Raw genomic sequence first — 13375 nt, forward strand, 5'->3', positions numbered from 1 at the left:
GCCATTTGCTTTCAAATTCTTATTATCTGACCTACAGTATTTCAAGTAACCCTCTCTCTGCCAACCAGTACCTGACTTCTCTATTTCTCTAGTATCAGTGGCTGATGACTACCCAGTAGACACTTGCTGACTCAGAGCATGCAGCATCCACGTGATATAGTTCAGATAAAGGACCTCTGAATTTTTGCTGTACTTTTTTCCCCCACAAAAATAAAAATGGAAAAATACAGAGCTCAATAAGATATGGAAATCAGTTTTCTCTGATTTTTAGACTGTAGATCAAGCTATCCTTCAAGTAGATTATCCATGAAGGTTCCCTTATTTTTCCCTGCTGCCATTTTTGGCTTAGAAAGCAAAATAATATTTTTTGTTTGATTGATAAAATGATTGCTCTTATTGATAAAAATTTAGTTTTTTTTTTCAAATCAATGCAAACCTTTTTAGATGGGAAGTAGTATAAGAAAAAGTTACTATAATATGACTTATCTCTGTTTTCTCACTTTGAAAATGATAAAAATTCTTTGTTAATTTTCATGTATCTGAGTTTTTATCTAAAACTGCTACTTTTCTTGTCTGTAGAAATTACATTGCAGTTGATGTATTGATTTTTATCTGAAAATCCGCATTGTTCTGAACTCTCCAACCCCATTCACTCATTTCCCCAAATGTAGAGACCACTGTGGGGTCTGAAGTTCAGCACATTGGTTGCCAGTCAGCTAGTTCTTTGCTGACCTGCATTAATAATGCTTGATTCACCTACTAGGAAGCCTGGCATAGTTTAGTATAAAAAGCATTAAATATTGACTCAGAGGCCCTAGAACAAATTCTGTCTCTGGCATTTCCCATCTTTGTGATTTTGGTCAAGTGATTCGACCTCTTAGAGCCTTAGTTTTTTTCATTAGAACATGGAGATAATATCTTGTAAGGCAATGTATATAAAAGGACCAACCACTGGGACTGGGACTGAATGGAAGACAGATCATTACTTTTAAAAAGTTAGATCAGAACCTCACATAATTTTTTTTAATTTTTTTTTAACGTTTATTTATTTTTGAGCCAGAGAGAGACAGAGCATGAATGGGGGAGGGGCAGAAAGAGAGGGAGACACAGAATCGGAAACAGGCTCCAGGCTCCGAGCCATCAGCCCAGAGCCCGACGCGGGGCTTGAACTCACGGACCGCGAGATCGTGACCTGAGTTGAAGTCGAATGCTTAACCGACTGAGCCACCCAGGCGCCCCAGAACCTCACATAATTAAATTAACAATGTACATTTGTATTTGACACATTTTTCGGGGGGGGGTAACTTGTGCTATAATTTAATGATTTGCACCTCACGCCTCAGCCTTCAATGCTGTCTAGCAATTCTTTCCCTGCTTATCTTCCTTTCCTTTATCATACTCTTCAAATGGCCAGCATATTCTAGATTTCTCTCCTCAAGACCTTTCTTTGGTTATACTTTTTCACTCAGAAAGCTGAGGATTTCCATTGTCTGTCTCCTCAGATTGTTTCCTTGAAATCTTTAGATTTACATGGTTTGGGAACTTTCCCGTTAGGCATGAGTAGGAAGGGGAGACTGTTTCCAGCTCAGTGCCATCAGTCCTGCCTACCTGTGTGTCTTCAGCCTCTCCCTCTACATGCTTGGTCTTCTTACCTGCTTTCCTCCCCAACTCAGCATTCTCTTTTACTCACTGCTTTCTGTCTCTCCTCTTCACATCTCAGTTCACTGAAATTTCAGTATCTCCACTTCCTAAGCTCTTGGCCACCCACTTCTCAGTCCCCCACAATCTGGGGTCTTCACTGATGCAGGCTAGCTGGGTCCGAGGACCGCGAGGGGGCCCTACAGGACCAACCAGGAGGGTCTTTGGCTTTGCACAGGATAGAAATCAAACACGAGCTGAGAGGAAGTGGGAGCAGAGTTTACTGAAGATATAGAGAGAGCAGATACAGATACCAAGTCTCTGGGAGACTTGGAAAGGAAAGGAGAGTGAGTCTCATCTTTGCTTGGGGTCTGGGGTTTTTATTGAGGACAGTGGTCTGGTGTACATGTATTCTCAGGCATCCACGGACCGGTCAAAACAAGAACAAGTGCTCAGACATGCTCCGTGAGTCACTTGTGCCCTGGAGCCTGAGGTCTCAGTGTCAAGGTGTCTGGAGTCAGTGGTCTTGGAAAACTGATGACCCTACCTGATCACTCCTTAGATATTATCTTGTGCTAGAAGAATCCAAGTATTGTTTAAAAGACTATGAATATGTATATACAACTTATCTGGAATGTTAACGATATTTTCTTATTTTCTTCATTTTATGCTTCTCATTTTTCTATTTTTCTTGTGTGATATCTAATAAGAAAAATAAGCCAAAATTTGTTAAAAAAAATAATCCTAAAAAATATATTCTCCTGTATTGCAAGTAGCAATATAAATTATAGAACCCTTTTGGAAAGGTTTTGACAGTGTCTATTCACAGCCATAAAAAGATTTATAATCAGTAATGCAGTAATTCTGTTTCTGAGACTTTATCTAGGGAAGAATATCCAAAGTGTGGGAAGGAAGTGTTTACAAAAAAGGTTTACTTGGAACATTATTTATAATGTGAAGAACTGAACACCTTTTGTCTTTGAAAACTATAAGTAGTCTTTTTTAAGATTCTGAAGGCTGGCTAGAGAATCAGAAGTAAATATAAAATTTCAACGATGGGAAAATTGTTAGACCTATTATGGCTCACCCCCTGCAGCCATGAAGAGTTATGGTTATGAAGACTAGGATTCCATGGGAAAACCTTATGATATGTTAGAAGATAAAATTAAACCCAAAGTTCTCTGTACAACAGCATTCCAGCTTACAAAGACAGAATATGGTAACCTGGAAATTGGAATTATAGTAATTTTAAAAACCCATTTCCAAAACTTTTTATAGTATAACTTTTTAAATAACATCAAAAGTTAAGGGAAGATACATAACATCTGGTCTATAAATCCTGTAGTGACCTCTTCTCTTCCCCATTGCATATAGAGTAAAACCTTCACCTACTTTTGCCTCCTAGTCTCTGCTCGGTCTGTACTACTTGCCAAAGCCTAAATGCATGTACAAAAACAAACGTGTGTAACTGTAACAAAGAAGAATCTTTAAAATTATGATTTAGGAGGGGCGCCTGGGTGGCTCAGTCAGTTAAGCATCCGACTTCAGCTCAGGTCATGATCTCACGGTTCATGAGTTTGAGCCCCGCGTCAGGCTCTGTGCTGACAGCTCAGAGCCTGGAGCCTGCTTTGGATTCCATGTCTCTCTCTGTCTCTGTCTCTATCTCTGTCTCTATCTCTATCTCTATCTCTATCTCTCTCTTCCCTCCCCTGCTCACGCTGTGTGTGTCTCTCTCAAAAATGAATAAACTTAAAACAATTTTTTTTTAAATTATGATTTAGGAAGTTGCTATTATACATCCTTTTGGTTTACCAAGTGGAGAGAAAGGATATGGATAATATATATGTAAGCAGTAAATTATATGCTCATCTCTCTGTTATAAAGACTAGATTGCTAACTATCACTTAAGGGGTTAGAAGGATATTTATGGAAATCCTTTCTGTGGCCCTTCCCCCATGCCCCAGCCTTTTTCTTTGAATGCTGTCCAATTGTGTCTAATAAGTCTGTGAAAGTAGAGACAGTAAACAGGAAGTTTTACCCTATGACGAAAAGAAAAAGTTAAAAAAAGACACACATAAAAGGGGACTTTGTAAAGTATAGCAAGAGAAACCAGAAGAAATTCAGAGAACCCTACTCAAGGAATATTTTATGAGAGGAATGGTCAGAAGTCAGAGCAATAAAAACAAATTACCTCCAAAGCAGGTGGAATTATTCTTTGGAGGCTCTCAGGAACTCATGAGGCTGTATCCTCTCCAGTGTCTGTACTCAGCTACTTTTGGTAATTCAATTGTATAATCATAGCAACTTAGATTATGTCATTTCTTAGTATTATGCCTTGTTATTTTCTTCTCCTGAATACCGCACTAGGTATATGTGGTTGCTATGAATATTAAGAAGGAAGCGGAGTCAAAACCAAAAAGAGCAATTAAAAGCACTGATGATGATGATGATGATTTTGGTACCATAGATGAACTACCGCCAGATAGTTTAATCACACTTGTGCAACCCGAGCTGCCAACACTCAGCCGCCTGTGGTTGGCGGCACTAAAAGACTACGCGCTTTTGACTTTACCAGCCGAATTTGCTAGTCAGCTCCCCGCAGATGGTAAGTACTGCGTTCAGAGTTTGGCCTTTATGGAGTTCAGAGTAGTAATTAAACAAAATGTAATGGGTGGAAGCTAGCGACAATCTCTAATAATATTATGATATAACTTTTACATCTTTTTTTTCAACGTTTTTATTTATTTTTTTTGGGACAGACAGAGACAGAGCATGAACGGGGGAGGGGCAGAGAGAGAGGGAGACACAGAATCGGAAACAGGCTCCAGGCTCCGAGCCATCAGCCCAGAGCCTGACGCGGGGCTCGAACTCACAGACCGTGAGATCGTGACCTGGCTGAAGTCGGACGCTTAACCGACTGCGCCACCCAGGCGCCCCGTTTTTTTTTTTTGTTTGTTTGTTTGTTTTTTAATTTTTTTTTTCAACGTTTATTTATTTTTGGGACAGAGAGAGACAGAGCATGAATGGGGGAGGGGCAGAGAGAGAGGGAGACACAGAATCGGAAGCAGGCTCCAGGCTCTGAGCCATCAGCCCAGAGCCCGACGCGGGGCTCGAACTCACGGACCGCGAGATCGTGACCTGGCTGAAGTCGGACGCTCAACCGACTGCGCCACCCAGGCGCCCCTACATCTTAAATTTATAAAGATAGTATAACATCCTAAATTTAAATTTTTAATTATTGATAATTTAATAAAGTGATTTAAGATGTAGCAATAACATTTTCAATTTCTGTGGACTTCAACTTGGCATTCTCTCACTTGGAGCCTGTTCTCCATATTGAATTTCTGAATTCAAATATAGCCTTAAGCTTATTTGTTAACCCAAGCAAACATGTTCTCCCTGTTATAATAATAACTTTATGAGCTAACATACTCTAAATAACTATGCATAACAAGTCATTATGCATAACTATAATGAAGTTTATTGCTGTGCTGGTCAGTGAATGCAAGGACAGATGGGGGAAATCTTCAGTTTGGCAGTGTAAACAGGAGATGAGGGAGAATGGCAGGGGGGAGTTGAAAGAAAGAGAAAGAAGGGACAGAGTTCCCTGTCTCTGCGACAGAGAGAAAGGCGATAGAAAGAGTGATGGAAAGTGAAGGCGACCAGGGCTTTAGGGAGTGTCTGGCAACAGTGAAGAGGAAGCCTGTGGCCACAAGGTAGAGAAAGGTACTGGGTTCCCGGCAGCATCCACAGTTGCAGAGGAAAGACTGGAAACCCTAGCATTGGTGAGGAAAACACAGGCACTCCAGTTCAGCAGTGGCAGGAAAGACGTTAGTTTTGGTGGCTTGGTAATGAAGAGAATCCCAATTGGTCAGATTGCTCTTTTGTATGTGCTGTGTCTGAATTGTGTGTCCCCTCAAAATTCACGTGTTGAAACCTAATCCCCATGGTGATGGTATCAGAAAGTGAGGTCTTTGGGAAGTGCTTAGGTCATGAGACAGAGCCCTTCTGAATGGGATTGGTACCCTTGTAGAAAAGACCCCACATGGAGTCAGAGAGATGGCCCTTAACTGAGCATGCTGGCACGTGATCTCAGACTTCCTGCCTCCAAAACTGTGAGAAATAAATTCTGTTGTTTATAAGCCACCCAGTCTGTGGTGTTTTGTTATAGCAGCCCAAATGGACTAACACAGTAAGTAATGAGTATTTTTAAGTTAGCTGTTGATAAATGGTTAAACACTTACAATAAAAAGTAATGGCTTTGATTGGCTTGATTATTTTACAGGCGGAGCATTTTATACTCCTGAGACTATTGATACAGCTAGACTTCACTACCGGAATTCCTGGGCCCCGATTCTCCACGCAGTGGCACTTTGGTTAAATAGCACAGGATTCACATGTTCAGAGTCTGCAGAAGCAGCAGCAATACCTGGCTTACAAAAACGTTCTACACCCGTCAATTTAAACCAGGCATCAGGAGCAACACCTAGTGCTAAATCTTTGCCAGAAATTAACAAAGATAGAATGCATCTGATTTTAGGTAGGTGTGTCATATTACTGTATTTCGAGATGTGTCATTTCTGAAAATTCATATCTGTAGGGAAGAAAAAAATCTCTTTTCTATCTTCTTAGGTTCTGTGGCTGGCCTAAGAATTAAATTGATATGAGACAGATTAACCAGAGAAGAGCACACAGATTTTTTTAATATTTTCAACCTGAAGTAGCCATTAGGCCCAAAAACTTACATGCCGTTCTGCACAAAGAACAGTAAATGGTAGGAATGTGACAAGAAAGGGCTTTGGCCCAGGGGCAGTAAACTGTGGGACAGGGCTAGGAAATATGTGCGGGAAACTGGTTTTAGTAGGTTTGTTCGTACAGGTCTATTTCAGCATTGACTCCCAGTCTGGTCTTCCTGATACAGGGAGGGCACCTTTCTCATGAGAAATTTGATGACCTGCTTGTAGGTAGAAAGGGGTCTGCTGTTCATCAAGTACCTTCAGCTCAAAATAACCAATATGCCAGAGAAGCATATTTTGGTGTGGCATGTTCTGAACTCCTCCATCTTTCATTTTAATGCCATAGAAAAGTTTTATGTATCGCAGTTCAGAGAGGGAATAATAAAATAATTTTTAAGTACATTTTCTAAATTACTAACTGAATTTTTAATATAAAAATTTAATTATTAAAAATATTCTGGGGCGCCAGGGTGGCTCAGTCGGCTAAGCATCTGACTCTTGATTTTGGCTCAGGTCATGATCCCAGGGTTGTGGGATTGAGCCCTGTGTTGAGCTCTGTGCTAAGTGTGGAGCCTGCTTGGGATTCTCTCTCTCTCTCTCTCTCTCTCTCTCTCTCTCTCTGTCTCTTTCTCTGTCTTTCTCTCTCTCTCTCTCTCTCCTCCTGCCCTTCTCCCCTACTCACATGCTCTCTCTCTAAAAACAAAAAACAAAAAACAAAAAAAACTACTCTAAAAATTTTACCTGTTGTGTCTACTCACAGAGCAGTACTGAATAATTTTCAAGAAAAAAAAGCTACATTTTTCTTTTTCAACAACAGATTTTATTTTCAGTTGGCACTTAACAAATTGTCCCATGAGGAAATAACAAATGCAAAGTTAAAGCAAATTTGAATAAATTTCAATTTATAATTGCTTTATAGGTGTTCTTTTAACATTAAGATATTATAGATTCTAATGAGGCTCTTAAGTGGTCTTATCTTTTCTGGGAGGGGAAAGGAACACAGTGGTAAGATGAAATTACAGAACTCGTCAGTAAATCTTATACATGAAAATATGAGAGACTTCTAGAACTATGACCTTACCCTTATGCAAATTAAAAACAATTGTTACCTGGAGCTCCTTGGTGGTTCAGTCAGTTGGGTGACTCATTCTTGGTTTTAGCTCAGATCACCATCTCACAGTTCATGAGTTCAGGCTCTGCATTGGGCTCCACAGCTGGTAGTGTGGAGCCTGCTTGGGATTCTCTCTCTCTCTCTGCCTTTCTCTCTGCCCCTCTCCTGCTCACGCTGTCTCTCTCAAAATAAATAGATTAAAAAAAAAAAATTGTTACCCAAGATATCCGTTGTGCATCTGTAGCTTGCCACTAAAAAAAAACTTTGTAGATATGAAAATTGTTTGGCAACCATTTAATGAGAGTTAATTGTATAACTTTCATAAGTTTATTTTTAAAAGTCCTAGAAAGAAAAAATTGAATATCTTTTTAATCAACCTGATGACTGTGGAACTGCCTCCCTCCCCCAACCTCCAATTTCATTGGAGGCTACAATCTGTAGTTACAAATTTGTATTCTAAAAAGCTAGAATCTGTATTGTAAAGTTTGGCTGCTGCTTCTGGTAACCATTTGGAAGTCTACTTCAAGGTAGCATTAAATATATGCTAAAGCATCTGACAAAGAAATAGGAAAACTAGAGAAAAAAAATTGATGCGGAAGCAACGAAGTGTGTGATGGTGACAAATGTGTATTTTTATTATGTACATCGCAGGTGTGAGTATACAGTTCCTTTGTTCCCCTAGACCCGAGGAGCCTATTGAACACGTCACAGCATGTCTACAGGCCTTACACACCTTGCTAGATTCTCCTTATGCCCGAGTCCATATCGCAGAAGATCAGGTACAGTGTATTTCTATAACAATTTCTATAAATCGTATGCTTTGTTTTCGTCATATTTATCTTAAGATAATTTTCAACCTTACGAAATAAATCTTATGTAGTAACTATTCAGGATTTTGGCTTTATCTAAGGCATTATACTGAATGTTGGATGACCAGGCACAGCCAGCATAGAGAGTGGTCAGTATATCTTCGTAGATGTGTTCATCGGCAGTCAAGTACAACTAAAAATTAAGGGATGCCTTCCATCCCAGTTAATGATTCTACTAAAAAGGGGCTGAAGTAATTTATAAGGCTATTAAGTAAATTATACCACTTTTAAATGTTTGATAAAGTTTTATCTCTCATTTAATGAGATTGTTTTTTGTACTGCTCAAGTACTCCTCTAAACAGTTTAATGAGTTGCTTTTTCTAATTTCTGTGTGGATTATTTAGAGGCCTTTATTCATGTTCCAGAAGCAAGCTACCAGCGGATTTGTTACTCTTCTTTTTAATTCGAAATTCTTTCCCTGGGGGCACCTGGGTGGCTCAGTCTGTTAAGCTCAGGTCATGATCTCATGGTTGATAGGTTGCAGCCCCGCATCAGGCTCTGTGCTGACAACTGGAGCCTGGAGCCTGCTTCGGATTCTGTGTCTCCCTCTCTCTCTCTCTCTGCCCCTCCCCTGCTCGTGCTCTGTCTGTCTCTCTCTCTCTCTCAAAAATAAAATAAAAACATTAAAAAAATTTATTTTCTTTTCATAAGAAACATCTTTTTGGTTGCCATCACTACCATGTGGGATAATTTTCTATAAACCACAAACTAACAGATAAAAAACAAAGTTGCTGTCATTTCATTATATATTCATTGCACCCCAGCCTCGCATCCTGAAGCTATTCCTCAGCTGTACTACACATTACTGCAAGAAACTTCAGGGTTGTCTTCAAATAGTCACACATATAAAATTCAATCTGTGAATGAAAAGGGAATACCATATTTACACTCAGTAATTTGGGTGTTAACGTAATTTGTCCCATACCTAACTACCTAGCTATTTTTTGCACATAATAGTGTTTTGTTTATGCAGGCACTGCTTTACACTTGGATGGGTTTTGGTTTTTTTTTTTCTCCTGAGTTGGTTCCTATGATTTCAATATCATCAGAGTACATTGACTCAAAAATTGTATTCATTCACCCAACAACTTTTACTCTGTGCCTGTCCTGGCATCAGACACATTTTGAGGCTATAGGTATCAAAAATGGTTTCACTGCATTTGGATTAGGAGACCAGTACAATATGATAAGTGCTGAGCTAGCAGATGTAATGGTCTGATGAGGACAGAGGGGAGGAGTGCTGACATTATCAAAGAAAATAAAGATTGGGTTGTCAAGGGAGATGATGGTTGGATTACATCTTAAAAGAGTTATTAGTGAGGCAGCACAAGAGGAATGGGTTTTCCTCTCCAAGAGAGAAGCAGATACAAAGACAAGAAGGTATGAAGAACAGGACCAGTTCAAGGACACTACTATCATTTACTATGGCCAAGGCAAAAGGAGCATGTGGGGGTTGTTAGACGAGGCTGGACAATGGGGAAAAGGCCAGCTCATGAAGATTCCTTTATGGCATGTTAAAGCATTTAAAATCTATCTTGAAAGTGGTAAGGAATCATTAAAAATGTTAAAATAGGGGCACCTGGGTGGCTCAATTGGTTAAGCATCCGACTTCAGCTCAGAGCATGATCTTGCAGTTCATGGGTTTGAGCCCCATGTTCAGCTCTGTGCTGACAGCTTGGAGGGAGCCTGCTTCAGATTCTGTGGCTTCCTCTCTCTCTCTGCCCCTCCTCTGCTCATGCTTGCTCTCCCCTCTCTGTCTCTGTCTCTCTTTCAAAAATAAATATTAAAAAAAAATTAATGTTAAAATAGAGGAATGACATGATTAAACTTATATTTAAGAATATGGTAGATATAGGGGCGCCTGGGTGGCGCAGTCGGTTAAGCGTCCGACTTCAGCCAGGTCACGATCTCGCGGTCCGTGAGTTCGAGCCCCGCGTCGGGCTCTGGGCTGATGGCTCAGAGCCTGGAGCCTGTTTCCGATTCTGTGTCTCCCTCTCTCTCTGCCCCTCCCCCGTTCATGCTCTGTCTCTCTCTGTCCCAAAAAAATAAATAAACGTTGAAAAAAAAAATTTAAGAATATGGTAGATATAGATTTGATCACTTTCATCAATCTCGTAGAGATTGGTCTGTAAGAGATGATAAGGGAGGCAGGGTGACCAAATTAAGAGGCTCTTTTCATAATTCCAAAGAAGTGATGAATTACACTGGCCTAGGAAACTGAACAAAGGAAGAAGAAGAGGGCCAAGACTGGAGCCTGAGGGATAAATAGCAAGTAAGGATGGAGATGAGGGAAGTAAGTCAACAGTGGAGATCACTAGAGTGGTAGGAGGAGAACTAAGAACAGAGTTACTAGGGCAAGAGAGAGTTTCAGAGATAGACAAGTCTCAGAAGAAACAGGATCCAGTATATAAGGACATAAGAGAGTCCCAAGGAGATTACTGGTGACTTTGAGCAGAGCCAGACAGTGGAAGAGTGAGGAGTAAATGAGAGGGTGAAGGAAGTGGAAGCATCTATCTAGGCTGAGAACAGAGGAAGAGATAGAAAGGACATAGAGGCAAGAGAGAAGGATCTGACTGGGTTCAGGGGAGGAGGGCGAATTAGACAGGAAAGACTTGAGTGTTTTCCTTATACTGGGGAGAAGAGCCTAACCAGAGGGAGAGAGGTTGATGATATATGAAGTACAATCAAGGTCCTTGAAGAACCCTTGGGAGGTCAAATAGGATAGGATAGGAACCAAATGAGGAAAGATGAACCAGCCTTGGGTAGAGCCTGGATACTTAGTCTTAAGGAAAAAGGCAAAGGTGGCTTTGGTTATAGTTAAGTGTTTTTTTTCCCCCTTTGAAATCTGAGGCAGGGCCATCGGATGGGTTTGATGTGGAAGATTGTAAGAAGCTTAAAATGAGTGGTGAAAGTTTGTAATAATTGCTGAGATGAATTGGACAGGGACTTACTAGAAGGGCTTAGAATCCCTGGTAGACAACTCCTGGTGCTCAGCTAGGATTGGAAATCATACATTTAGTGGCATTGTACTTTAGCAATGCCATTTAGTTCAAATGGAGGAAAGAAATAGGAGAATGATCATTTTTTTAATATAAAAATTATTTAAATGCAAAAATAATTTGTTGACTGAAAAGGTGTTGGGATACAATATGACCATTTCTCAAGATTGTTACAATTTTCTTATTTGTTACGTAGTCATAAATGTTAACTTTAGTTACCAACTTTATTTTTACACGCATATTTTCTTAGATTTTAATAACCTAAATTTATCCTTTGAAATTAAGATAAATTAAGTTTACCTGAATGAATTTATAATAGCTGATTGGCGTAGAGTTGCTGAGTGTTTTGCACCGCCTCCTGCTGACCTGGAACCCCCCATCTGTCCAACTGCTGGTTACTGGAGTTGTACAACAGATAGTAAGAGCTGCTCAGGATTATTTGCAAGAAAAAAGAAACACTCTAAGTAAGTACTAGAAATTATGCTAACTTTGAAATAGATCTTATTGTACTCTGACATTTTAAGTATCAATGCCAGCAAGTTTTTAATAAAAATTTTAATCAAAATATTTAACCATATATATAGAAGATTTGCAGTTGATTTTGCTTTAATTAGAAAGAGACAAATGAGGGGCACCTGAGTGGCTCACTCAGTTGAGCCTCTGACTCTTGGTTTCAGCTCGGTTATGATCCCAGGGTTGTGGCATTGAGCCCTGTCGGGCTCCGTGCTGAGTGTGGAGCCTGTTTAAGAGTCTCTCTCTCCCACTCCCTCTGCCCTGCTTGTGCTCTCTCTCTCAAAAAACTAAACAGGGGCGCCTGGGTGGCTCAGTCAGTTGGGCGTCCGACTTCAGCTCAGGTCATGATCTCGTGGTCTGTGAGTTCAAGCCCCACATCAGGCTCTGGGCTGACGGCTCAGAGCCTGGAGCCTGTTTCGGATTCTGTGTCTCCATCTCTCTCTGACCCTCCCCTGCTCATGCTCTGACTCTCTCTGTCTCAAAAATAAATAAATGTTAAAAAAATAAAAAATAAAAAAAATAAAAAAGCTAAACAAACAAAAAACCCAAAGGAAATTGCTGATAGCTATTTCTCACCTTCAAAAGTGTCAAGTTGATATGGTTCAATCTAACATGTGTGTTACTCGTAATATGAAATACATTCCAAATAAAAATACCTAATAAGAATTTTTGAAGTCAAAAATGAATTGTCCTTTACCTTTTGAAAAAATTTTTTTAACGTTTTTTTATTTATTTTTGAGACGGAGAGAGACAGAGCATGAACGGGGGAGGGGCAGAGAGAGAGGGAGGCACAGAATCCGAAACAGGCTCCAGGCTCTGAGCCATCAGCCCAGAGCCCGACGCGGGGCTCAAACTCACGGACCGCGAGATCGTGACCTGAGCTGAAGTCGGACGCTTAACCGACTGAGCCACCCAGGCACCCCTGAATTGTCCTTTACCTTTAAGGAGAGGTCAATAAACAGAATTCTAGGAAGGCAGAGAATTATTCTGAAAGACATGTGCTATCAGACATTCAGTTATAAATTCTTTTGAAAGAATTTCTCAAATATACTTATTGTGTAGTTTTATCTACTCTGTGCTATTTTTTTTTTTTTTGCTGGAAATTTTACCCATTTTTCCCCCCAAGATGAAGATGATATGGAAAAAGAACCCTGTCCTGTAGTAGGAGAAGGAGGTGACAGCGGTGGTCTTGTTCCTGGAAAATCTCTTGTGTTTGCAACTATGGAGCTGTTGATGTTCATTTTAGTGCGACATATGCCACATCTCAGTACCAAGATGTCCGACTCCCCCAGTCACGTAGCCACTAAAACTCGACTGTCAGAAGAAAGTGCTCGTCTGGTGGCAGCCACAGTTACCATACTCTCTGACTTACCGTCCCTTTGCTCACCTGCTGGTACAGTATTGAACACTATTTGCAAATGCATTATATTGCAGTAGACAAAGATGAGCCTTCCTTTGTTTTTAAGTGCTGTTATGACTTATTTTCCCTCTTAAATCTCAAGTATGGAA

At 40.2% G+C, this 13375-nt stretch overlaps 1 protein-coding gene across 2 annotated transcripts in view; it reads left to right on the forward strand.

Annotated features, from left to right (window-relative positions):
* Positions 1–13375, forward strand: part of HEATR5B (HEAT repeat containing 5B) — a 99587-nt gene that overhangs the window by 72343 nt on the left and 13869 nt on the right. For both annotated transcript variants that reach the window (XR_006960101.1, XM_047067789.1), the window contains exons 28-32: positions 4006–4243; positions 5924–6178; positions 8137–8264; positions 11673–11817; positions 12993–13259. Coding sequence is in view for 1 of the 2 variants with exons in the window: in XM_047067789.1 (XP_046923745.1) it covers positions 4006–4243; positions 5924–6178; positions 8137–8264; positions 11673–11817; positions 12993–13259 (1033 nt within the window). In the remaining variant the exon portion in view is untranslated. The remainder of the gene's footprint in view (positions 1–4005; positions 4244–5923; positions 6179–8136; positions 8265–11672; positions 11818–12992; positions 13260–13375) is intronic.

This window comes from Lynx rufus, unplaced genomic scaffold, assembly GCF_022079265.1.
Source record: "Lynx rufus isolate CCGP_SWC_20201006 ecotype Redwood Valley unplaced genomic scaffold, mLynRuf1.p SCAF_8, whole genome shotgun sequence".
In the NCBI taxonomy this organism is placed as follows: domain Eukaryota; kingdom Metazoa; phylum Chordata; class Mammalia; order Carnivora; family Felidae; genus Lynx; species Lynx rufus.